The sequence below is a fragment of the Notechis scutatus genome, chromosome 4, assembly GCF_049901735.1.
Source record: "Notechis scutatus isolate UNSWTSFEM ecotype Mainland chromosome 4, rNotScu1.2, whole genome shotgun sequence".
In the NCBI taxonomy this organism is placed as follows: Eukaryota; Metazoa; Chordata; class Lepidosauria; order Squamata; family Elapidae; genus Notechis; species Notechis scutatus.
Window position 1 is genome coordinate 15,627,008 of NC_142012.1, and position 27,674 is coordinate 15,654,681.

The 27,674-nt window shown below is 38.9% G+C and overlaps 1 protein-coding gene across 2 annotated transcripts in view; it reads left to right on the forward strand.

Moving 5' to 3' along the window:
* MMRN1 (multimerin 1) overlaps positions 1-27,674 on the forward strand; it is an 87,581-nt gene that overhangs the window by 20,736 nt on the left and 39,171 nt on the right. For both annotated transcript variants that reach the window (XM_026672651.2, XM_087962868.1), the window contains exon 3: positions 10,317-10,423. In XM_026672651.2, coding sequence (XP_026528436.2) covers positions 10,317-10,423 — 107 coding nt within the window. The remainder of the gene's footprint in view (positions 1-10,316; positions 10,424-27,674) is intronic.

Below are 27,674 nucleotides of genomic sequence, written 5' to 3' on the forward strand. Positions count from 1 at the left end.
GTAGAAAACATGAGAAAGATAATAGTCATACAGTCCTACTATATGGCTAAATATCCATAGACATGAGACAGTGCTGTAGGAATTAGATATTCAGCAGAGTGATGGCATGAGGGAAAAACTTGTCTCTGTGGCATTTCTGGGTTATAATTAATGGTGTCAATATAGCATGATCTTAAATCATAAAGTTAGACAACTATAGGAAGTTAGACTGTCATGGTCAGGGATATTTTCTTTATTCATGTGTGCTCTTTATTTGTGGAATGTCTGTGACACATTAGCCGGTGTGTGGGAAGATATCTGATTAATTAAGAAGGAAGGATGTACACTCTATCAATCACTCCAAGAAGCAAACCACAGTTTACCTATGAAAGGTGGCAAACACTAGCCAGAATAATATGAGGGATATCTATGGCTGCCTTTAAAGAGAAGAGAGTGAACTAAACTAAACTAATTATTAAAGGATTTAGATTTTTTGACCCATGTTCGCCATTTTCTACTGAATATTATATGTGCTGTTTTCCCGCCTTGCCAATGGATATTTCCTGTTTAAACTGCTTTGCAGCTGAAGTAATTCTTTCACTCTGCTATGTTTAATAAACCTTTCCAGCTTTTATCGTTATGTGTTTATTGCTTTTGACTCCACAAACTGCTGCCTCTATTTCAGTGTGCCAAACCAGCATGTCTGTGAAAATGTGTGTGTTAGCAAAGACAGTTCAAGCCTGAAGTTGTGTAATAACTATTACGTTATGTAACATCTACAGGTAAAGTCTGTTTTCAAACAAGACTGAAGTCTCTTCTGATTTGGCAATTGGACTAAGGCAAGATTGTGTGTGCCTTGGTTTTGGAATAGCCGGTTGACAAATACAATGAGATTTTGCAGGCATCCATAGTCAATAAGCCTGTAGCTCCTCGGGATTTCATCTATTTTTCATCCAGCTCTTGTACAGTAATCTAAACTGACAAGCTTTTCTGGACTAAGAAAGCTTGTAAATATCGTCAGATCTAAACAAAACAGAGGGACACTCACTTCCTCTGTGTTCAGAAGTGATATAATTTTTGCTGTCCAGATTATCTGTGGTACCCAGGCTACATATTGGCAACTCATGATTAAGGATGCTTTTCAGCTGATCTTTGTGAATACAGATATGAATCGTCAACTTTGTTATTCATAAGCTTTCATCATTCATTGAGAAAGCTTACAGATAAGCTTTTGCATTTCCTAAATTTCCCCCAACAACTCTCAAACCAAGGGTTGTTTTATTTTGTTAAAGTCTATTTTGAAAAAAAAAAAGTATTTTGAAACTAGATATATGATTAACATTACCAATTATATGGTAACAATTCTCACACATTGAAAGATAAATCTAAAACATAAATGAGATAGAACAGACTTAAGAAAAAAAAAGAAGTCTAGAAACAAACTGATTTGCTCATCTCTACCTATGTGTTGGATGCTCTATTTTTAAGATTTTAACATCTTAAAAATAAAAAATTCTGCTTGGAGAATTTCCTGAAGTTGAAATGCATGGTTATTTGCCTTCCTTACTCAAGCATTTGGTAATTGTCAAACCTATTAAAAGGAGCAGTATTTTCATTCAGTTTTCCTCAATCTAATACTTTCATTCTAGGTCTTAAAAACTAAAAACCCTGTATTCTTCACCCAGCCTGAGCTTCATTTGGAAATTCTAGAAATGTAACATTTCCAGATGAGACTAGTTTTGTTTTGTTTTGTTGAAAGATTTTTTAAAAAATTCTTCAAATGTGTATATCAGATTTCCCAAGACCTTCAAACCTGTTTGTTCCATTTCCCACAAGGTGGCAGGCTGGCATATCTATAACATTACGATTAAATTCTAAAATTGTAATCCATCTCCTTTTATAAAACTCAAAACCATTTCAGTGTTCGTATCTTTGTTGCTGTGTCTGAAATACCCTTCATCCAAGATCAACACCAAATTTAATTACAGAGTCATTCAGCATTTGAAATATGCATGGACTTGTTTTCCTCAAACCTATTCTGTTTTGAATCAGGTCAGACTGCAATCTTAGTTTTAGCTCAGATATTCATGGAAGGAGCTGAAGACAATTGATTAACAATCCATGGCAATCCAAACGCATTTGTTATTTTTAAATAACTGAATATATGTGAAATGATGATCAGGGAAAACCTTCTGAAATGCTGAAGTGTATTGAGGACATGAGTATTAGCATCAAAATGTGCCTGGAATTCATAACGTTCTCCTTTAGCCAATATTAGCATTTTCTCCACTCACCACGTAATAATTTGTTTCACAATGGTTGCTTATATTTTTACAATGTACAAATTATATGGTAGACAAATAAAAGCAACCTGTTAAGTAGACAGATTCTATACCCTCAAGAAAAATAAGATATTCAAAAACAACAACAACCATGAACACAGTGACTTAGAGGATTCACCTTTCTGTCCACCAAATGTCTAGGCAGGGTAGAGTATAATAAGCAGTTTAAGAATTTTGAGACTATTTAATGGGTATTTTCACAATTTACTTTGTGCACAAAAACATTTATCCATGACTAGAAGGCAAACGGTGAGTTTTGCTCTCTCTGCCACTGTCAGCATTTCAAAGAAACTCCCCATGTCCATTCAGCACTCAGAGACAAAGTCCATCCAAGTAAAAATTTATTAAGGAAGTCATGATAGCACAACTGGGAAAACCTGAATCTGAAACTTCTGGGTTTTCCCTTCCCCAAGTGAAAATTAAAGATCCATCCCCTGCACCCATCAGTCTTGTTGAGGTAATTCCCCATTAGGAGAATGAGCACATACAGGGAGACGTATTTGAGAGTAGTGTTTGAATAATACACACACAGCACACAGATACACTGTACAGTAAATGTAGGTTTTTACTTTCAGAAACGTTAAGCCAAGTTCAAACACAGTCCAAATTCATTCACAGGTAAGATCAGTCAGTTTTCAGTCCAGTGTCATAAACAGTTCAGTATCAGACTTACATCAAATCCATGAATATCAGTCAATTAGGAAAAATGGAGGAACGGCAATACTCTCCACCTGAAGGAAACAGAGAATCACTAAGACTTCTTCTGAGACTAAGACGAAGACAACCCAGGTTTCTGGCTCCATCTTATGGCCGTTTGAGAAACCACACCCAATTACACTTTTATGATTCTCTTAAAGAGACAGTATTAAAATGTCTAGCCTGGTTTATATATTTCCAACCCAAATAGCTGTGAGGTGACTTATATTCCTAACAAGTCTATCACATGGCCCAATCAAGCGTCATTCTATCCGAAGGCATTCCTTCACCTACTCCCATCCAGGTGCAGAATGACATGCCCTTGACTTTTGAGAAGAATGTTGTTGAGTCTTATCTATCACTCACTAAGAATTCCCCCTTCCCAAATTCCTAGCACTAACTGTGGCATCCTCGAAACTTCTAAGAAAACTATATATGGCTAATAAAATATGGTGAACAGTCACTCTATCACATTTTCTTCCTTGTTATTTTATTGGCAGAGTAGAAGTAGACATCTATCCCAGGAATGGTTATGGTGCCTTCTTATAAAGAAATATAACACTGAGGCTGTTTCTTCACTATGTAGCATAAAAGCTTTTGTGAGCAGCGAAGAATCAGGACCACACATTAAGTTCTAGTTAAGCTGAGTTATTTCTCATGCCTAGACACAAGAATCTAGCCAACGAATGGTCATTGCTAAATTGGCACTAGATAAAAGTTAATAGAATTCAAGAGGGGTTGGACTAAGATTGCTTGTGGGCACTTATTGATTCCAGGCTAATTCCTCTCTTGACTCTGCCCCCAGGCTCTGCCTGCCATTCTCCTACAGCTTGTCAAACTCAAGGTCTGCGGGCTGGTCTGGCCCATGGGGTGCTTAGCTCTTGCCCATGGGACTGCCCTGGAAACAGCGAAGGACCAGCCCGCAGTGCCTCTGCCAGTGAAAATGGAGCCTGGGACAGGCCACACATGGCCTCCCCAAGCTCCCTTTTCACAGGCAGAGGACTCTAGGAGGCGGTCATGGCCGAAAACTGAGCCTCAATGAGTGACATCAAGCTGGCCATGCCCCCTGGCCACGCCTTCCCCCCGATGTCAAACACAACCCTGATGGGGCCTTCAATGAAATCGAATTTGACACCCCTGTCCTATAGCTTCAATTCTTAAAAGTAAATGAATAAATGGAATTTTTTTTTAAAAAAGAATCTTAAAAAAAAACCTTAAGGGAGGGAACAAGGCAGATGTTTGCAACTCATGTTCAGCCTTATCCTACACAAAAGGCCTTAAAAACAGATTTCATCTCTATTCATGAAAATTTCTCTTCCACACTAGCAAAAGGTCCACTCACTGTTAACTGATAAAATCCTGACTATTCCTTTCCGAGCACTTTATTTTCCAAGACATCCTGCGCTTCTTACTACAATAATCTGTTCTTTAGTTGGGGGACTAGAAAATTGCCATCTTCATGCATGGCTCTTCCACCCATAGCCAGATAATATGGAGGAAAAAAGTGAGGGTCATACATCCTTGATTAGAAAAACTGATTTTTTTCTGTATGAAGTATTATGAGTCACAGTGGTGCGGTGGTTAGACTGCAACACTGCAGGCTACTTCTACTGACTGCCAGCTGCCTGCAATTTGGCAGATCAAATCTCACCAGGCTCAAGATTGACTCAAATTTCCATCCTTCCGAGGTGGGTAAAATGAGGACCCAGATTGTTGGGGGCAATAGGCTGACTCTGTAAACCGGTATATGTGAAGCGGTATATAAGTCTAAGTGCTATTGCTATTAATCTAAACTGAGTAGTTTGTTCATTGTTAGAATCATCCACGCTATCTAGAATCTTGTGATGATGGAATCTTTATTTTCAGAGTAGATCTCAAATGTATGCGTAGGTTGTTACTTGACTGCAAAATCCAAAATCATCCCGAATAGATCTCAATGATAAGAAAGAAGATGTAAATGTGAGCAAATCCCAAAAGGCAATTTGGTTGTGAAAATCTCCCCACTAATTAGATGTTACTCTAGCAACCCGAAAAGGTTTCTAGGGATTCACTTGAGCAGAAACTTTGAGTGGACATGAGTATTTCGGAACCAGATTTCATGCTCTTAATTACACACATTTGCATTGCATCTTATTCATAGTCATGCCAAAACTGAAGGCATAATTTTAACTTCTGGAAAAAACAGATATTTATTCAGTTTTGCTCTTAGCCTACTGCACCCCTTGCCTTCAGTGTAAGTAATTAAAATTCAAATAGGAATCTCAAGTGCAAGGCCTATAAATAAGATTACATTTGATATAATTTGCTTTTTAATGTATCATCCTCTCCTTATGGCAAGCTACTTTTGTAATATGCTGTAATTATCACCCTTTCTTATAAAATTGATTCCCTTCTTCTGGAAGGGCCTATTTTGATCTTGTGTATTTCATAAAAGGTAACACAGGTGCCAGTCTTACCCACGCATTGTGGCCTCCAGGAAAAAAAAAATCCCTGATCTCAAAATTGTCCATATATCTGGAGGTACCAAGACTGATGATGGAATTACACTGCAGGCTACAGATGGGAAATTAAAGTGGCAAATTACAACTGCTGCTATTCAGGGAAGCTGATTTTGAGGGTGTCGTAAAATAATGGCAGAGGCTGGGTTCACACAATACAAAAAAGTGAGGTGTCCTTGGTGCTCTTTGAGCTTGGTTGTTTTCTTGCAGATGTTTCATTACCCAAACTAGGCAACATCATCAGTGCTAGAAAACAACCAAGCTCAGAAAGCCCCAAGGACCCCACCCCCTCATTTCAACTCCGAGTTACAAATAAAAATAAATTCTCCTTTATTGATAATGAAAAACAGTCATTGCCTAGTTCTGAGTCAGTCTGTCCTGTGGACCCTGCCTATGAGATGACTCTGAGGTTGAGTTAGGAGTTACTGAAAAAGTCCTCTCCCTGGACTTCTTTAGGATGTCATCAACTGAGCCTAAGATCTCTGGATGGCTATAAAAATAACATTTCTGTTATTAGACATTATCTTTTATAAATATAAAAGGGAAATACCACTCATGCATCATCACAAAATCTCCAGAACCGTAAAGCCTACAAACTTGAAATTTGGCATGTATGTCCCTCTTGGCTTCTAGGTGCTCACTAAGAAAGGATTTTTTGAAATGACCATCAGAACATTAGTATTTTTTATATTATTATTAACGCCCTCTGATGCTAAGGAGTTCTACTCCCCCTCCCCACCTGAAAAGAAATCTGTTCCAAATGCAAAACACAAGCAGAGGAGAGGAGTTTTAGTTTCAGTTTTAGTTTCACAGCACCAAGCAGCTTTAGTACAGGACAGTTGAGCTAAGCCATGCCCAGGCTCCTTGCTGTTTCCTTGCTCACACAACAAAGACTGTTTCAGTTTCTAAACAGCCTCACATACTGACAGGACACTAGCCAGATGAATACTGATGGATGCTGGTAGGCAGAGGCAGAGTTCTCCCCCCCTTTTTTTTCCTCCACAAAAACTAAGCCTGGCCACATAGTTTCGTAGCAAAGCATGGGTATCGAGCTAGTAACATTATAATAACAAGACATTATAAAGTGCTCTATTGCAAATGAGGATGTTTAGAAATGCTGTCAGAAGGATCTTTAAAACCAACCTTTTGTCAAGCCATAGCTGCTGAAATTGAATCAAGCTTTTAATAAATGGGATTGAAAACAAAATAAATTTTGCAAACGTAGATTTGACATCATTTTTGCAAAGCTTATGACAGTGCATATGAGTGCATGGTTCAGTACATGCTTAAAGAGAATTTGTAATTTGATTGAGGAAAACCTCTCTGGCTCTATAAATGCATTGGTTTGTACGTAGATGATTTAGCAAAATGCTAAGTTTGCAACTTTGTATATCATGCAAAAATGCTGAGTTTTTATTTAGGGTCTAAGAGTTGAATGCCTTTTTTAAAAAACATTTTTGTGATGACTAGATCTCTGTGCTTTAAGAAACAGGGACTTTTTGATCAGAAGTGATCAGAAACAAGCCTTTTTGTTTTGGCCCTAGGATTCTTTTTTGAGCTGTTATCTTGTTTACTTCTGAGCGAGTTTTTTTTTCAAGTTTTTTTCAAGTGTGATACCAATTCCGTAGTTCCTAAGCGTATCATTTTATTGCTCTACAATTACAAGTACCTTATGATTCTTGACTCTTGACGAATGTATCTTTTCTTTTATGTACACTGAGAGCATTTGCACCAAAGACAAATTCCTTGTGTGTGCAATCACACTTGGCCAATAAAGAATTCTATTCTATTCTATTCTATTCTATTCTATTCTATTCTATTCTATTCTATTCTATTCTATTCTATTCTATTCTAATTTTCTATTCTATTCTGTTCTATTCTATTCTACTCTAATTTTCTATTCTGTTCTATTCTAATTTTCTGTTCTATTCTATTCTATTCTATTCTATTCTATTCTATTCTATTCTATTCTATTCTATTCTATTCTATTCTATTCCATTCCATTCCATTCCATTCCATTCCATTCCATTCCATTAATTTTCTACTCTGTTATATTCTATTCTATTCTAATTTTCTCTTCTGTTATATTTTGTTATATTCTGTTATATTTTCTTCTGATCTATTTTATTCTATTCTAATTTTCTTTTTTTTAAAAAAAAAACAAGTTTTATTAATTTTTAAAACACACAAATTATCATTATTCATTACATGTTTAAACCTTTTTCCATTGTAAATTTAACAAGTCAGATAAATTATGATTCTGTTTTTAAACCATTTCCATATAATATACCAAAACCTCTTATTCAATTTCTCTTTACTTCTCTTTACTCTTATTCAATATCATTATTATTATTTCATCTGATTCTTTCTGACTTAGTTACCATTATTCTCATTCTATATTTCTACAAGTTTTTACCAATTCTCCCCCAAAAAAGACATATACACACAACACACAAAACATAAAAAAATCTTTTGGAAAGTAACTTGGGCCCAGGTATCTCTCTCTTCATGGACTTCAATTATATTCATGCTCATCTTACATATCATTACTTATTTTATTTACCATTCTAAACCTTCTATATTAACTTCTCCACATATTTCACACTTCTTAATTCTACCTTAATTAATCATCTTAGTTTAAATCATTATACTTGTGTCTTTTGTCCATTTTTATCATCCCTTTGTCTCATCCCTTATGAAAAAAAAGAAAATCAGTTTCTCCTGAAATCATTAATCAGAGTATGATGCCTTTCTATCTCCCCCTAAGTTAATCAAATTAATCTTTAAAATAATATCTAATACCCAATCAGATTTTGCTTGGTACATTCTATCTAACTAATACATCCAACACAATTAAGTGCATAATTAGACAATAAATCCAAATATTAAAAAGAAATACTATAATAAAAATTTTATAATAACATCAATACCATAATTTTATTAAACTCTTTAATTAAAACAATATTCTAAACCTCTCCTATTATTAAGTTTTAAAGCCAATCATTTTTAAACATTTTAACATTTTAATCTCTTATCAACTCTTAAACCATTACAATACTACCATCTCATCTTATGTACCTTGCAAAATCTTTTTTTTTTTTAAAAAAAATTATACTTTATCCATTATCCATAAAAATTCCTTTTTTCCATTTAATTTCAAAACATTGTAGCTTTTCTCCACCTTTTCCCTTTCTTTCTTTTCCCAACAAACCTTTCTACCCCCCTTCTTCTAGCCTCTGCCTTACCGGCTTCCCTTCTCTGTCGTATTTCTTTTCCCCTTTGTTTACAATCATCATATTGGTTTTGCACTTTATTTTTCCCTTTCTTAAATGTTTTTTGGATCTTAAGTCCTTAAATCCTTTAGTTTTCTTCTTTTCTCTTCTCTTCTTTTGTTTCTCTCTTCCTTTTTTCTGGATCAAATTCTGAGATTCATTAAAGATGGCTCCTTCCTTTCTCTCTTGTTCCTCTGCTGTCTTCATCTGTTGTAATTTTTGTTGATAATTAGTAAGCGCCATTTCTAAGAAAAGGAAAGCTTCTTCCACACCATCTTTACCATTTTTTTTGCTTGTTCATATTCTTTTCTTAGTTCCTCAACAGAAAGAGCCATTATAAATCTTTTCTCTTCTTTTCTTCTTCTTTCTTCTTACAACAACCAGAATATTCAAAAGAAAATAAAAAAGATAAAACAGTCCCAAAGTTATCAATCAGTCCAAACCAAGGCAGAGTTCTCACTTTCTCCTTCTGGGGTAATATCAATCAAAGAGAAAGAAAGTCCAAATCTGTTTAAAATCTTATTACAATATATTCTAGTCTTCAAATCCTTAAGGCATCTGCTCCAACAAATCTTAGCATACAAATATTTTCTTCTTAATCCTCTCTCTTCCCACTCATCGCTTAAAACCAATTTCCACCTAAAAATAGGTTTCTTAATATCCAGTTATTTATTCCGTAGGAAAAGAGGGAAAGCTATCCTTTCAGCACCTTCAAGCAGCCGCTTTTTTCCTCTTCTGGCAGGTATTATTCAGAGAATCATACTTTTCAGGAATTTTATTAAATATGTCTTAGAGTCCTAGGAGCCAAGAAAAACTTTCTCCTCTCAATCACTTTCTCCACTTCCTCCTGCGCATTCTTACCCGGCTGCCAGCTTCTTTGTGGCGGCCATTACGGACCGCCGCTGCACAGTCCTGGGAAAAGGGAGTTCTGCCGGCCAGGGAGGGAGTCTGCAGCACCCCAAACCCTTCTCCGGATCCCCCTACTTCAGCTGCCCCTGCAGGGCAGCCTAGCTCCGTACCCGGCTGGGTCGGAGCCCCAAAAACGGCTAGCGCGGCAGGGATCGCGCAGCTTGCAAATCCCTGCCGCTCATGGTCGACAAACCGGAAGTCCTATTCTAATTTTCTATTCTATTCTATTCTATTCTATTCCATTCCATTCCATTCCATTCCATTCCATTCCATTAATTTTCTATTCTGTTCTATTCTGTTCTATTCTATTCTTACTTTTTCTTGGGAATTATTTTTGTTTCTCATGCATCGCTGAAAAACTTTCCTCACAAAGCAGATGAGCATATATGCTTAAATAAATGCCTCCTCTCCTTCATTTGTGCTCCTGAAATGTTTATTATTATTAGCTTTGACATGCCTTGATTCTGTCAAAAGCATTTGCTTGTAGTCTTCCACAAGGTGCAATCGATACACTTCAAAACGAATCCCCCCCTGTGGCCTATTACTGCTCTATCATCCTATACATCCTGTCCCTTCGCCCTGACCTCCACTAAATATCTGCTTTTCAAATCACCTTGCAGTTCCCAGTCAAGGACCCAACAAGTTTACAGGATGAAACATATCATAGTTACCTCACTGGAGTGGAAGTGCTGCCCAGGATACAGTGGAGGAACATGCCAGCCAACAGGTAAGGAAGATATTAAAATAATAATAACGACAACAACCTTTTCTCATGATCAAAGTCCACTGGCTATCAAACCAGTACAGAAGAGAAAAGCTATTTCTGTTAATTAGCAAGAGGAAAAAGGAACAGGGTGGTGTTTTTTTTTGGTTTTTTTTGGTATTAAACCTAGTCCTGCCTTACAGTGGTGGGATTCAAATTTTTTTACTACTGGTTCTGTGGGCGTGGCTTGGTGGGCGTTGTGTGGCTTGGTGGGCGTGGCAGGGGAAGGATACTGCAAAATCTCCATTCCCTCCCCATCCTACTAACCTGCTTTCCAGCTCCGTTCTCCTGTGCAGGGCAACCAAAGAAGACCCAGCCGATTATGACCGTTACAGCATCCCCAATGATCACGTGATTCAGAAATTCAGAAGCTTGGCAACTGTTCGTATTTGTGATGGTTGCAGTGTCCCGGGGGTGTGTGTCATGTGATCCCATTTTGCGACCTTTTGACAAGCCAAGTCCACGGGAAAGCCGGATTCACTTAACAACAGTGTCACTAGCTTAGCAACTGCAGGGATTCATTTAACAAACGTGGCAAGAAAGGTTGTAAAATGGGGCAAACCCCGCTCAGCAATATAAATTTTGGGCTGACTTGTGGTCGTAAGTCGAGGACTACCTGTATTGGAAGTCAGAAACCTTTGCTGGCCTATTATAGCTCATTTGGAGATCTTCCTGTGGATCAAGCTCTATCTTCTCCATTCCCTCTCCACCAGTGGTAGGATTCACATTTTTTTACTACTGGTTCTGTGGGCATGGCTTGGTGGGCATGGCAGGGGAAGGATACTGTAAAATCTCCAGTCACAGATGGTATTTGCCGGTTCTCTGAACTACTCAAAATTTCCACTACCGGTTCTCCAGAACTGTTCAGAACCTGCTGAATACCAGCTCTGCATTATACAGCTAAGTGAGCTAAATGTCAGGATTCCGGCAGTTACTCCAATTAAATCATGAGCCTCAAGCCACACTCCCAAAGCTAAAAAGGATTTATTAGAAGTTAACATGGCGGCATTAGCCTGGGCATAGCCGACTCTGAGATACGTAATTCACTGTCTCCCTTGATCCTGCTTCCCCCTACCCCCTGGGTGTATCATCCAATGAAACACATCCATAGCCAAGAGTCATCAATCATGCTCTCCAATTAGACTTTTGCATGGCAGAAGCTTCAGTCATCTAATCAGTCTCTGAAGAAAATATGAATGGAATGTACTTTCGATTCCACACTGCTGCCTGCTCTTTGAAACTCCCCCCTCCTTTCTGTTGACAACTATAAAACATGTATACAAAATGTTTTATGAGTTGACACGAAAGTTGACATACCTTATTCATTATAGAACACAGCTCCAAAAAGGTATCACCATTAGAGTATTATAATTAGCCTGGAAAATTTTTAGATCCAGATTCCACTTCAGCAGTGGTGGCCCCCTATACAATTTACCCTATTGAAATTGTTGTGTTGATAGCAATATAGTGAGACCCATATGAGCTCCTTCTGAGCACCTTGGAGGAATGATTATAGCAGTAGCAATAGCACTGAGATTTATATACCACTTCACAATGCTTTACAACCTTCTCTAAGCGGTTTACAGAGTCAGCCTCTTGCCTCCAACAATCTGGGTCCTCATTTTACCCACCTCGGAAGGATAGAAAATCAAATCAATCTTCAGCCTGGTGAGATTCAAACCGAACTGCAGGCAGCTGGCAGGCAGCAGAAGTAGCTTGCAGTACTGCACTCTAACCACTGTGCCACCATGGCTCAATATACATATAATAAAGAAAGGGAATTGTTATAGAATTACTCCATCAGTCAGAGGTCAAGAATAGAATCAATGTGTTACAACAAGAGAGTGAAAAGAGCTGAAGGACGGAGAGAATTGGCCACAGAACAAATGAAACAATTAAGGAAAAGCTCTTTGTCTTACACTGGCGTTCTTTTTTTGGAATTAAAAGGAATATGATATAACAGTCCTTAGTTCCTAAAAATATCAGCAATGGAACGCTGGTGAGGAATTACCCCGGGGTAAGATGGGCAGCTAAAATTTTATAAATAATAAAAACCAATTTAATTAATTAATTAATTAATTTTGGGAATTGAGCCACATATCAGATGCCTTTTGATTTTAATGATACATCATCAGTTGCTGAAAAGCAGAAGGGAAAAGGGAAAATTTGGTTTGAACTACTTTCCTAATTGTTTTCCATATTATATACATACTTCGAGAGGATCTCTCTGAAAATTCTGGCGTATAAAGCAGGAGACTTCTGGGTTGCATTTTTTCCCTGAAGGAATTTCATGTGGAAGGAAGGAAGGAAGGGAGAAGGGAAGAGAGAGGGAGGAAGAAAGGAAAGAAAGAAAGAAAGAAGGAAGGAAGGAAAGAAAGAAAGAAGGAATAATAGAGTAGAGTAGAACAGAACAGAATAGAATACTTTAGTTGGCCAAGCATGATTGGACACACAAGGAATTTGTCTCTGGTGGAGAAGCTCTCAATGTACATACGAACAACAAAGTAATATAATCATAGTAATTATGTCAATAAGGGAGGGTAGTAAAGGATAATAGAAGGAAGGAAAGAAGGAAGGAAGGAAGGAAGGAAGGAAGGAAGGAAGGAAGGAAGGAAGGAAGGAAGGAAGGAAGAAAGAAAGAAAGAAAGAAAGAAAGAAAGAAAGAAAGAAAGAAAGAAAGAAAGAAAGAAAGAAAGAAAGAAAGAAAGAAAGAAAGAAAGAAATTGGCTGCGGCTTCATCTCCACCATAGTTACAATATACGATCTGTTTAATTCCTGGCAAGACAAGCTGGAATCATTTCATGGAATTATTTCATAAAGTAATTACTTGGAGATATTAAATCATGGCCGTCAAAATGCCTCTTGTTTAAAAATTCATACACCTCTAGTAGTTTGACCTGTTGACTTTTTAAGGCATGTCATCTTTGAATGTATTCCAGCCAGAGGGCATGCATTTAGATACTCGACCCCATTCCTATTGAAGCCAAATGAAATTTACATCCTGGGTTTCCTTTGGCTTTACGTTTGAGGCAAGTGGCAAAATGCCATCCCGATGATTATACTCATCTTGTATCTATCCCCTGTATGTTCTGATTAGCCAACTGATCAAACATGTAACAAATTTGCCCTAGTTTGAAAGGCATTCAGCTTGTCTTATGTGAGAGCATCCTTTGAAAAATAAGAAATGGCATCCATATACATATTTTACATGGATGAATATTACAAGACATGCCATTAGCTGCGGTAGGGAACTCAATCAGTGGAGGAAAGGAGGAGGCTATGATTAAAAATTTATGGGCAGAAATAGAGAGACCTCACTGCTGTTTTCCATCCAAAAGGAAGAAACCTTAATACTTGCAAACATTAACTTCCCTGAAAGCAAGAAGCTCTTGCATGCCACGATGGAGATGGTTAAACCCACACAAATCTAAAATGTTTGCAATGGGTTACTCTTATTATTATTCTTACTATATTCAAGTTATAATAAATATAGAAGATTAAACAAGCCAGTGAAAATGAAATGGCGTTACAGTGCTTTCAGGCACCAGCAAGCCCCCAGACTCCTCCCTCGGTACCCATTAGGCACCCTATCCCATCTGATTATTTTTTAATGATTCTTTTAAATGAAAAAATAAATAGGGAGCTGTCATGTTCGAAAGCATTAGCCTCTAGCAGCGTATCTATTTGCAGTACTGCCTTTAGGCCTCACAAAACAAACCTCACCAGGATAGTAGAAAGTATCCAGGGAAAAGGGTTGCTATCCCTTCTGGTAAGTGGATTATTTGTGTCTCTCATGACAGCCATTTTGTGAGTGGAGTCACCTATGCTCTCCACATACATTTTAAATATGCCCTTAAGCTCCAAGGGTTTATTTGATCTTGATTTATAGATCAAGGGGAAAAAAAACCCTAGAATTCTGTTTTCTATCCAAAACTAAATACCTTGGGGGTCTGTTCTTTTTTCCTTTATTGCCCAGACTCCATCTTTTTTGAAGTGTTAGGTAAGCAGCCTGAAGGGTGGTATGGGGACTCGATGAAGGGAAATATTTAGCTTCATTTGTGGAAACTTGGTTGTATTCATTTATTCCACAAATGAGCCACATTTCCCAACCATAGAGTGTCTGCAGTCCATAGCAGTCTAATTTAAAGGAGTGGGTGAAGTCAATCCAAGTTATCTAAGGCCACAATGCATCACATTTGCTAAAAATAATAAAAGTGACAGTTCAAAATATCAGTTAGTTGGGATTTTGTCTAACAGAATTTTGGGAACAGTTTGTTATGGTTGATTGTTTACTACAATTTCATTCCATTCACTTCTTCCATCCTTACAAAGATGAAAGAGATTGTGTATAGCTGAACCCACCAAAGATGGACATAACTCATTTGTCAGCCCACTATAATTTATTGGTCTAGATTACTACTTTTAATTTCAGGATGCTGAGATCCCACACAAATCAGGAAGAGTGTGTACATTTCACAGAATTGGAGTAGTTATAAAGGAGGCACAACCATTAGCTGCCATAACTAAAGCACCTGGAGCAGAGCCTGCTCAGATTATTTCAATGAGTAGAGTACATAACAATCATCATGTTGATGTTTTTCAGGGTGCTGAAAAAACCGTAAGCACTCTAAAAGTTTAGCTGTAGAAGTTGATAGGATCTAGACTTACAATATAGCATTAGAAATGGTTCAAATGTATCAGTTTGACTATCCTTTTGTCCTTTTCTCTTTGGAGAAGTTGGACAAAACTAACAAGTACAAGTTTTTAAAATCTGTTTCTACAAAGGTTGAGAAAAGCCTTTATACTTTTCTTATAATTTTGGTATTAGAACTTTTGCAAACTAAAGGCCAAAAATATGAGTAGAACCAGATAAAAACTATCTAAAAGAGGTATAAATGTCTTCTTCCAGGATAATTTCCCCAATGTACAAGAAAAATATTGGAAATTATGGACATGTTACAGATTTTATTTAGTTTATATCAACCATACCCCATTATATATCTTTCACATAGGATGGTCTACATCTTCCATAATAGATAATGCTGATTGTATCTGATAAGAATTGGTGTCATATATCTGAGTTTAGTTTACTTTAGTTCACTTTATTGTCATTGCACCTCGTACAACGAAATCAAACACCATCTTCAGTGCACATCATGACCATGAAAATAAACACAAACACGCATCCTTCACCCTTCACACATTGAACCAGAAACCCCTGACACCACACCAACATTGCACTATACAGCAGAATTCAAAAGACCTACTGCCCTGAGATAGAAGTTGTTTTTCAGCCTATTTGTCCTTGTTTTTATTATTCTATACCATCTGCCAGATCGTAATAGTTCAAAAAAAGGGTTCCCAGGACCATGTTTTGAACTTTCTTAAGGCAGCGGGAGCTATAAAGCTCTTCCAAAGAAGGCAACCAATGATCTTCTGGGCAATGACATTAACTCTCTGGAGTGCTTTCCTATCTGCCCCTGTGCAATTGGCAAACCATACAGAGGTGCAGTATGTTAAAATGTTCTCTATGGTGCAGTGGTAGAAGATCACCAGCAGTTTTTCATTCAGTTGTTGTTTTCTGAGAAGTCTCAGGTAGTATAATCTCTGCTGGGCCCTTTTGACCAGTGCTGCAATGTGAGCACCCCAGGTCAGGTCCTCTTTTATGGTAACACCCAGAAACTTAAAACTGGTCACTTGGTCTACTCGGTCTCCATTGATAAGCAAGGGCTGGAGGTATCAAAGTTAGGGAATGTGGATTTATATATAATGTTGGTCTTCCAAACATTTACTTGTTATGGTACTTAATATTTTTTCTCATAATAGATTGTACCTTAGAACTTATTGGGTTTTTTTTTCCAGAGAAGAGAGCTAAAACATTCTCAAATTTACTTAGACAAATTCTAAGAAAGAAAAAGAGATGGTACAATTGTAGAATTTTCCCAGTAGGTGGCTGTATAATGTTTACAATAAAGAAAGCCATCTAGAGTGCAGAGCATCAGACAAAAGAGAAAGATCAATACTTACACATGTATACAAATATGTGTTTTATTGCACCACTATAAATAGCCAGTAAACCGATTCCCAAGAAGAAACTTAGTGTTGTTGCTGTTGTTTTTAGCCTCAGAGTTGCCATCACACAAAGACAAAGGATGCAGCATAAGCACGAAACAGCTGCTTTTCTGAAACATTATTTGAATCCGGATTGCAGACAAAACTGAGCAATGTAAAAAAAAAAATCCACCTCGGAAGGGAGTTTCAACCACATTTATCAATCAATGGGACCTAGAAAAGCTTTCTAGTCATTTTGATCCTGATCATGAAAAACTCAAATCCACACCTAAAGGACATGTATTAAAAGCCAAAGCTTTTCAATTGCCAGAAACAGAATATTTTACTTTTTTAAGCAAAAGCAGGGTTAGGTAAAGATAAAGGTTCCCCTTGCACATATGTGCTAGTCATTTCTGGCTCTAGAGGGCGGTGCTCATTTCCGTTACAAAGCCGAAGAGCCCGCGTTGTCCGAAGACGTCTCCGTGGTCATGTTGCCGGCATGACTAAATGCCGAAGGCTCACGGAACGCTGTTATCTTCTCCCACCAAAGTGGTCCCTATTTTTCAACCTGCATTTTTACATTCTTTCGAACTGCTAGGTTGGCAGAAGCTGGGACAAGTAACGGGAGCTCACTCCGTTACACGGTGCTAGGGATTCGAACCACCGAACTGCCAATCTTTCTGATCGACAAGCTCAGCGTCTTAACCACTGAGCCACCACTTCCCTTAAAAGCAGGGTTCCATTGATTCTAATCTTCCATCACTCTTTAATGCACACAGTTTGCCCCATCTTTAAATAACACCTTCAAAGATGTTCTGGTATAGATAATAACTACAGAGCAAGTGATAAGAATGGTTAGATATCTTAATGGAACATCATGTTTGAAGCCCTTACTGGAGTTTAAAGACTTTAAAAACTTTCCCTTATGCATTAACCATGTGAAAAAAGTCTCTATTGATAAATGGCCGTATTTCTTTCTGGTTCAGATATCCCCATATTGAGAGAGGACATTTGCATTGTAGATCTCTGCAACTTATTCTGACCAAAAGCCACATGTAACTTTGAGTGGAGATTCAGGTGCTGAACTCCAAACATTGGGTAGGGATAAAATAAAGTAAAATGTAATTAATCTAAACAATTAAGCATAAGATCAACAAAGATGATTAGGGGCCTGGAGGCTAAAACATAAGACAAACGGTTACAGGAATTGGGTATGTCTAGTCTTGTGTAAAAAAGGACCAGGGATGACATGATAGCAATGTTCTAATATTTGAGGGGCTGCCACAAAGAAGAGGGTGGTGAAACTATTTTCTAAAGAAGGCAAGACAAGAAACAATGGATGAAAATTAATTAAGGAGAGAAGCAGGTTAGAATTAAGGATAATTTCCCTAGTAGTGAGAACAATTAATCAGTGGAACGGCTTGCCACTAGAAGTTGTGAGTGTCCATCACTGGAGGCTTTTAAGAAGAGACTGGACAACCACTTATCTGGAATGGTATAGGATCTCCTGTTTGAGCAAGGATTGGACTAGAAGACCTCCAGTGTCCCTTCCAACTGTTATATTCTGTTATAATGAATGCATTTGGTTCTTACTTATTTAACCATTTCTTGTCTTTCACATTAAATGTTACACTTTGCCAACAGCTTTTAGAATGACTAGGTACCTATTCAAAAGCTTGGTGCATAAGATACATAGCTGGAGCATTGATTGTGTACCTTTGGCATTTGGGAAACCCATTAGCATTACTTTCTTATGAGCACACACATAAACACAGAAGCAGACATAATTATTCATTACTATTAGCAATAGCACTTAGACTTATATACTGCTTTCCAGTGCTTTCCAGCCCTCCCTAAGCAGTTTACAGAGTCAGCATATTGCTCCCAACAATCGGGCTCTTCATTTTACCCACCTCAGAAGGATGGAAGGCTGAGTCAACCTTGAGCCGGTGAGAATCGAACTGCCGAACTGCTTGTCAGTTGGCAGAATTAGCCTGCAGTACTGCATTGTAACCACTACACCACCATAGCTCATACAGTGAACGTTGAATCAAATTAAAAACCAAAACCATTAAAATCAAGCTTTATTTTCATTTGGTTCTCCCTCATCGACTCCATTTTTGTATTTAAGCAACATTCAAGGATGCCAATTGCTTCCTTGAAATAAGACAGGGAGGAGCGATAAAATTGGGTGTCATCAGCACTCCCAAGCTTCAAATGACTATGCCCAATTGTTTCATGTAGATGCTAAGCAACATAGGACTGAAGATGAAACCCTATGGGACAACATAGGTCAACGACTTAGGGGTCAAGCAGTAGTTTTCCAGTGCTTACCTTCTGGTAGCATCTCAACAGGAAGCAAGAAAACAATTGCAAACAAGATGGCCCAATAATATATCATGATTCATAATAATGATAATTTATTTATTAGTTAGGAAATCTATATTTCCACCTACTCGCACAAGGAAGACTCAAAGCGGCTTACAAGGACATAAACGCAAATATAAAAGAAATAAAAATAATAAACAATAAAAATAATAAAATAATAATCCCCTTACCTCCCCACCTCACTAACAACACAATTTTTACCAGCCATTTAATGGGCTCCATCCCGCTCTGGGTTTCCCAGGCCTGCGGAAAGAACCATGTCTTCAGGGCCTTCCGAAAGAGTATTAGAGTGGGGGCAGGCAATCTAATATCCAGAGGGATGATCTTCTAGAGAGAGGGAGCCACCATGGAGAAGGCCCTTCTTCTGGGTCCCTCCAGATGTATCTCCTTAGGGGACAGGTCCCGCAACATTCCTTGCCTCCCTGCTCTAGTGGGTTGAGTAGATGTCATAATGAAAAGTGTTTGAACAAACCTAGTCAATGAGAATGAAAGCTGCTGAGAAGACTGCAGCGGGTCAAATGCCCCTATTTATTTCCACGACATGGAATATGTTCAAAAGGAATCTCAGTACTAAACTCCAGGCCCAACCTCAATTGCAATGGGTCCAGATAATAAGTTTCATCCTGATGCTTTTACAAAGAGGCCTTTTTCAATAAAGGTTGAATGACTTTAAGCAAATGGAAACACATCCTTCATCCAAGAAGACATTAATCACCCCTTCAAACCCCCAGGCGAGCTCAGACCTGGCAAATTAAGGGGCAAGGGAAGAGCAAACAGGGGGATGACCTTTACTTCTCTACTGTGTACAAACCTTTTGAGATGTTAAATTTGAAAAAAAAATCCACATAAACACAACAAGTGGTTTCCAAGGTTGCTTTCTTAGGGAGGCTACGTTGAGACCAATCCTATTGTGATTGTTCATCCTTTCTTCTCAAAATGTTCCTCCAACTATTCCAACTTTCTTCTTCTGGAATCTTAATGGACTAGATGTATTTGTATGCTTGACACACATGCATGCATGAAATGAGTTTCTTTCTTTCTTTCTTTCTTTCTTTCTTTCTTTCTTTCTTTCTTTCTTTCTTTCTTTCTTTCTTTCTTTCTTTCTTTCTTTTTCTTTTTCTTTTTCTTTTTCTTTTTCTTCCTTCCTTCCTTCCTCCCTTCCTCCCTTCCTCCCTCCCTCCCTCCCTCCTTCTCTCTTTCTCTCTCTCTCTCTTTTCCCCTCCCATTTTCTCTGGTTTTGTTTCCTACTATGATATATCTTGAAATATTTGTACTGAAGGGCATGTTAAATTCCTTAAGTAACAACTATTTAGCCTAACTGATCTTGCTGTGCAGCCACAGGAGGAATGTCAGATTCTTCTAGGAAACTCATCAGTGCAATGTGCTTCTTAGAACCCTTTGATATTCCAAAATCGCCCACAATATATGGGAACTCTCTGGCAATGTCCAACATCCAGATGAATGGAAAGAGATATGCAAGTTTCTCTAAAACAGGAAGTTGGCAAACCACTGCTTTGTTTTGTTTTCCACCTTTTTCTGGGAATAAAGTTGGACGAAATCAGTTTCAATTTCCCTCTATTGTCACCTTTCCAAGATGACTCATTTTGGTTTTGTACAGTCTCAAGACTTTTTTTTTAAAGAAAGATTGCATTTAACAGAATAACAGAGTTGGAAGGGACCTTGGAGGTCTTCTAGTCAAATCCCCTGCACAGTCAGGAAGCCCTATACTATTTCAGACAAATGGTTGTCCAATCTCTTCTTAAAAACCTCCAGTGTTGGAGCATGTACAACTTCTGGAGGCAAGTTGTTCCACTGATAAATTGTGCTCACTGTCAGGAAATTTCTCCTTAGTTCTCAGTTGCTTCTCTTCTTGGTTAATTTCCATCCGTTGCTTCTTGTCTTGCCCTCAGGTGCTTTGAAGAATAGGCTGCCCCCCCGCTTCTTTGGGGCAGCTCCTTACTGAATTTAAATTTATTGAATGTAAAATGATACCATTTGACACGTGTACTTCTTGTACAGCTCCGGGTCAGAGGTGGTATTCAGCAGATTCTGACCAGTTCTGGAGGACCAGTAGCGGAAATTTTGAGTAGTTTGGAGAAGCGGCAAATGCCACCTCTGACTGGAGATTTACAGTATCCTTCCCCTGCCACGCCCACCAAGCCACCTCCACAGAGTCAGTAGTAAAAAATTTTTGAATCCCACTACTGGTTTGGGTGCACTTTTCCAGTAATTAAATATGTTTTTGCAAGCACAATTTCTAACCAGCACATTTTTATGTTATTTTCACGAATATGCATGCTTTCTTTTTAAGCTATGCATTTTTGTGTGCATTTTATAATTTTATAATGCACACAAAACTCACCCCTGCAAAAGAAAAAAATCAGAGGAGGTTTTGAAGGCCATTTGTGCTGCAGCATGCATATTTGTTTAGGAATAAGAAAATGCAAAAGTATATATTAAAATAAGTGAGCAATTTTGTCTCCCTCCAACATTCCGCTGGACTCCAGAGCTCAATCACACTATTTCTCCTGGGAGGCAGGAATGAAATTGTTTCAGCAGCGCCTCCTGGCTCATAAATCCTGCTTCCTGGGATGCACCCAATCTGGCATTGCATTCTTCTGCTGGCAAGTTATTAGATAGTATATTTTTTCTCTCCATGGTTTTATCATTGAAGAGAATATCTGATGCAGACTACGAAATAACGGGGGGAGCATTATGCTGACCTCAAGCTACTTTTTCTATTTTTATCCTTCAAGTTAACAAGAAAATGGATCAATTTCACACGTTTTTGTTAAGATATGCAAATAAGACATTTGAGTGGGGGAAAAGAAGCTGTATAATATCAAGCCAGATGATGGGCAATTTGTGGTTGCTGTTTGGGATTTTTTTGGTTGGGGAAATTTTGGGGGTTTTCTGAGGCTCATACGAGATACATTGCAGGGATGTCAGGAACTGGGCATGGCTAGTCTAGTGAAGAGAAGGACCAGGGGAGACATGATAGCAATGTTCCAATATCTGAGAGGCTACCACAGAGAGGAAGGGGTCAAGCTATTTTCTAAAGCACCTGTAGGCCAGACAAAGAATAATAGATGGAAACTGAACAAGGAGAGGTTCAACCTGGAAATAAGGAGAAACTTTCTGACAGTGAGAGAACAATCAACTGATGGAACAGAAATTGCCTTCAGATGTTGTGGGAGCTTCACCACTGGAGACTTTCAAGAAGAGATTGGATTGCCATTTGTCAGAAATGGTGTAGGGTCTCCTGTTTAGTTGGACTAGATGACCTACAAGGTCCCTTTCAACTCTGATTATCTGTAAAATCACTATGAGCAAGAGGGCCTATCAATATCAGATGACCTGCTCTCGGGAGAGTTGACTAGGTTTAAGAGTTGGTGTCATTATGAAGATTCTGTACCCTTGGGTTTGACCCTAAAAATTTTTTTTTGGGGGGGAATCAAATCCAAGGTTTGGCTACTGAATTTTGTTGATGCAACCTAGGAATGCCCCTAACATAGGTGTCAAGGTTTCTATGTCCCCCTGACTATTTTTTTGGCAGCATGAATCCCAGGCAGAAGGTTTTTCTACCTCTTTATACTTGTCCTTGAAACTTGAAGATCCTAAAAAAAATGATAGAGTCTTATCTAAATTAGATAACAACCGCTTACTGAGCAGGTAAGGGCGGGCAGGTCAAACTAAACAGTAGAAGCAACACATTCAAATATGGCTTCCTGCACTGAGGAATCTGCTACTTTTCAATCTTGATTTCCCAGACTTGGTTCCATCCCTCCTAGACTGACCTCACCAAGTTTTTTTGGGAGGTCTATCCCATTTCCCTTTCATCCTTTTAAAGCATGCTGTCTATCACATCCAGCCAGAGGATGATGAATGGACAGGCACCTTATTGTTCCTGCTTGAAATTTGCCAAACATAGCAATAATAATAGCAATCATTGTGTAAGCCATCGAGTTGCCATGGGCGAATAGGCGGCAACATGAATAAAATAAAAAAAATCAGAATTATATACTGCTTCGTAGAGCTTTATAGACCCCTCTAAGCAATTTACAGGGTCAGCATACTGCCACAACAATCTGGGTCCTCATTTTACCAACCTTGGAAGGAAGGAAGGCCTATCCCATTTCCCCTTCATCCCTTTTAAGCATACTGTCTGCCACATCTTGCTTGATGTCTGTCAAACATAGCAGTAGCACTTAGACTTATATAGTGTGCACCACAATGCTTCACAGCACTCTCTGAGCAGTTGTCGGTGTCAACATATTGCTCTCAACAATCACTTTACTGACCTTTTGAAGGATGGAAGGCTAAGTCAATTTTGAACCTCATCAGGATCGAACTCCTGGCTGTGGGCAAAGTAGGCCTGCCATTCTTACCACTGCACCACCATGGTTCCTAACATCAGTGACTTTCAAATGACTTCCCTATGCCTTCAGGCTTGAAATGTTGGGCTTGGACAATCTAGAACTGCACCGCCTGCGGTCTGATCTAAGCATAGTTCACAAAATTGTCTGCTATAACATCTTGCCCGTCAATGACTTTGTTAGCTTCAATCACAATAATAGACGGGCAAACAACTGATACAAACTCAAGGTAAACCACTCCAAACTCAATTGCAGAATATATGACTTCCGCAACAGAGTGGTCAACACCTGGAATGCCCTACCCGACTCCATTGTTACAGCCTCAACCCCTCACAGCTTCAACCTCAAACAGTCTACTGTGGACCACACCCCATTCCTAAGAGGTCCTTAAAGGGGGCATGCTTAAGTGCACCAGTGTCCTACTGTCCCCATTTATCTGTATTTACTTCCTTTGTTTCTGTTTATGTTCATATCTATACTTGTTATCTTATACACATATGACAAACAAGCAAACAAATTCTAGAGAGAAAATATTCATTTTTCAGGACCTAGGCCTGGGCCAGTCCATCTAGATAACACCTTTGAGGTTTCCCATTGAATGGGGCAGCACAAAAGCAACCAGAAAGGGAACCATGAAGTTGGGATTGACTTTTTACCTGAATGTACTTTCAATGTGGCCTTATATTTGCTGGGATATTATTTATTTATTTATTTATTTATTTATTTATTTATTTATTTATTTATTTATTTATTTATTTATTTATTTATTTATTTATTTATTTATTTATTTATTTATTTATTTGATTTGCCAATTGTTTACAAGATAATAAGTATAAGTGTATACATAGTTGTGAATACATGAAATGGGTACATATAAGAAAAATAAAAGAATAAGAGAAACAATAGGACAGGGACGGTAGGCACGTTGGTGCGCTTATGCACGCCCCCACAGACCTCTTAGGACGGGGTGAGGTCAATAGTAGACAGTCTAAGATTAAAGTTTTTGGGGTTTGGGGAAGAGACTACAGAGTCGGGTAGAGTATTCCAGACATTGACCACTCTATTGCTGAATGTGTTATAGCTTGCATTTAAAAGATGATCATAAATGGAAATATCAAGAAGTGTTAGTAAATGTCAGGGGTTATGGAAACTATTGTGTTTTCCAAAGCAAGCCAGCTCACTAATTTAATGCGGAAGGGGCTGCATGTGATTGACTCGCTGGGATGGGGGGGGCAGAGGAATGTCACTGCCATGCTAATGAATATATTTGGGAATAAAAGAATGGTAAGTGAAGGAATAAAGGATATCCATCAGGTGTCCTTTATCAGCAGAAAGTAACAGATTCCTCCAATCATAGATTATATCTCCTTGCTGCCACCTGATAAATCCTATATAATTAACTGGGATAAATGCTTAAGTCCTGTTGACAGCTATGGCCGTCTGAAGATAACATAGCTGCTGAGCATGTAGTTTTCGGTTTATATTGTACTTGTAAGTATTGCTACAATATGCTTTAAGGATGGCTAGGTTACAGGTACCTTTATGGAGTACTTCATTATTCTTTCTGTAATTATACATGAACCATTTTTTAAAATCACAGCCTTTGATGTGCCTTGATTAGAATCACATTTTCTAGGTTAACTTTCTTCTGATTGGGAGTTGAATTTTGATCCCTCCCCTTCTTCCCTTCCCTTCCCTTTGCTTTAACCTTCCCTTTCCTTTCCTTCCCTCCCCTTTATCCTTTCTTGCCCTTCCCTTCCCTTCTTCTCTTCCCTTTATTCTTCCCTTCCCTTCCTTTTAACCTTCTTCCTCCCCTTCCCTTTATCCTTCCCTTCCCTTCCCTTCTTCTCTTCCCTTTATCCTTTCTTTCCCTTCCCTTCCCTTCCCTTTATCCTTTCTTTCCTTCCCTTTTCCCTTCCCTTTCTCTTTCTCTTCCTCCCCTTCCTTTATCTTTCTTCCCTCCCTTCCATTTAGCCTTTCTTTCCTTCCCTTCTTCTCTTCCCTTTATCCTTCCCTTCCCTTTATCCTTTCTTTCCCTTCCCTTTTCCCCTTCCCTTTCTCTTTCTCTTTCCTCCCCTTCCTTTTATCCTTTCTTTCCCTCCCCTTCCATTTAGCCTTTCTTTCCTTCCCTTCTTCTCTTCCCTTTATCCTTCCTTCCCTTTATCCTTTCTTTCCCTTCCCTTCCCTTCATCCCTCCCCTCCCTTCCCTTGCCTTACCATACAGGTAATTCTTGAGTTACAACCATTTGCTTAGTGATCCTTTGACATTATGAGGGCACTGAAAAAAAGTGACTTATGACCATTTTTCACACTTACAACTGTTGTAGCTCCCCTGTAGTTATTTGATCAAAATTCATACATTTGGTGATGGGCATGGCGATTGCAATGTCCAAGAGTTATGTGATCCCCTTTTGTGACCTTCTGACCAGCAAAGTCAAGGGGGAAGCCAGTTCTACTTAACAACCAGGTTACTAACTTAACAACTGCAATGATTCACTTACCAACTGTGGCAAGAAAGATCACAATGGGGGTAAAATGCACTTGACAAGTGTCTTGCTTAGCAATGCAAAATTTGGGCTCAGTTGTAGTGGTAGTAAGAACTGAAAAAATATCTTTGCTTTCCATCACTGCACAGAATGGATCAGTAACAAAAAAAAATCCACCCCAGCTTATTTTATTTAAAAATAAAATGATGGAGAAGAGTGAGGAGAGACAGAGAGAGAGAAGTGGGGGAGAGAAGAGAGGGGGAGAGAAAGGGAGAGAGAGAGAGGGAGGGGGAGAGAAGGGGGAGAGAATGAGAGAGAGGGTGGAGAGAGAGAGGGAGAGAGAGGTGAGAGAGAGGGAGGGAGAAGGGGAGAAAGAGAGAGAGAGTGTGTGAGAGAGAGGGAGGTGGACAGAAGAGAGAGGAGGAGAGAGTGAGAGGTGGGAGAGAAGAGAGGGGAAGAGAGGTAAAGGGAGGGGGAGAGAGAGAGGAGAGAGAGAAAGAGTGTGTGTTTGTGTGTGTGAGGGGGGAGAGAGGGAGAGAGAAAGGGAGGGGGAGAGAAGAGGGGGGAGAGGGGGAGAGAGGAGGAGAGAGAAGAGAGAGGGGTGTGAGAGAGTGAGGGAAAGAGAGAGAGAGAGTGTGTAAGAGAGGTAGGTTGGAGAGAAGAGAGAGGGGAGAGAGGGGGGAGAGAAAGAGGGAGAGGAGGGAGAGGGAGGGAGAAAGAGGGGGAGAGGGAAGAGGAGAGAGGGAGTGTGTGTGTGTGTGTGTGTGTGTGTGTGTGTGAAAGAGAGAGAGAGATACTCTAACATTTACATTCCAATCATGCTAAAGTTATATCCACCTTTGAATGTGAAAAAGCAGAAATATTGATTGAACTCCGGACTGCCGATATCCTTTTCAAGACTCTTTGATCTGGCAGGTTATAAGACAAACCAGTTTTTAGAACCAGATCCTGATATTAAGCAGGCTTTTCTGCACAAAATAGCATTAGGGTTTAGAAATCATGTCAAGCGACAATCCTCTGCTCCCTCCTTTTTCTTCTTCTTGGCAACCTGGTTGACCCCGCAGGCGTTTATCTACAAATAGCAGCAAGCCCAGTGGATCTGTTGAAGCCAAGATAAGAGACAGGGGGAAAATACCGAGTCCCAACTCTTTTTCTTAATCCTTTTTGCACTTCAAGAAACCTTTTTAGACTCAAATTCAGTTTAAGGCCGCAGCTGAGGTTGATGAGGATTCCCCCCTCCCTGGCTCCTTTCCTTCCTGCCCTCATTTTCTTATTGTGCTTTGCACTCTTCTGAATCTCCAAGATGGGTTCGCTAGACTCTAACTCTACATTAAGTCATATATTAATGCAGACACTCCAGGCTTTCATCACTAGAGCTCTCTCTCTTGGGACCTACCATAAATGACGAAAACTCCCCAAAGATTCAAAACATTTCTGGCTTTGCTGTTGCTTCTGACAAAGGGGAAGGGAAATAAAAGAATAAAAGAAAAGAGGAAAAGGTCATCGGGTATTTCGGGAACCGCAATAACGTGTTGGTTGGGCTGTGTTTAGTCTAGCAGGGGTGCCATGTCAAACGGTAACCTTTAAGAGAGAGAGAGAAAAGGAGGCCCAGTAAATAGAAGTCCTAAAATGTTTCCAGAGGTGGAATTCCAGGTCACAATAGTAGAGTTCTCCTCAAGATGGATGACCTTTTTTTTCCCATTCAAGGGGCTGTTTTCCACCTGTGATGCATGACTGATGAGATTCTTTTCTTAAGAGAAGAAGATGACCTGGAAATAGAAGAGAATATATGGGGCTCAGGGTTGAACTGAGGAGTCCTTGGTTGCTCTCTGTGTTTGGTGGTTTGCTGGTGGATGTTTGATTTCCCAACTTGGTAACATCACCAATTCTAATGATGGTGAAGTTTGTTCTCTG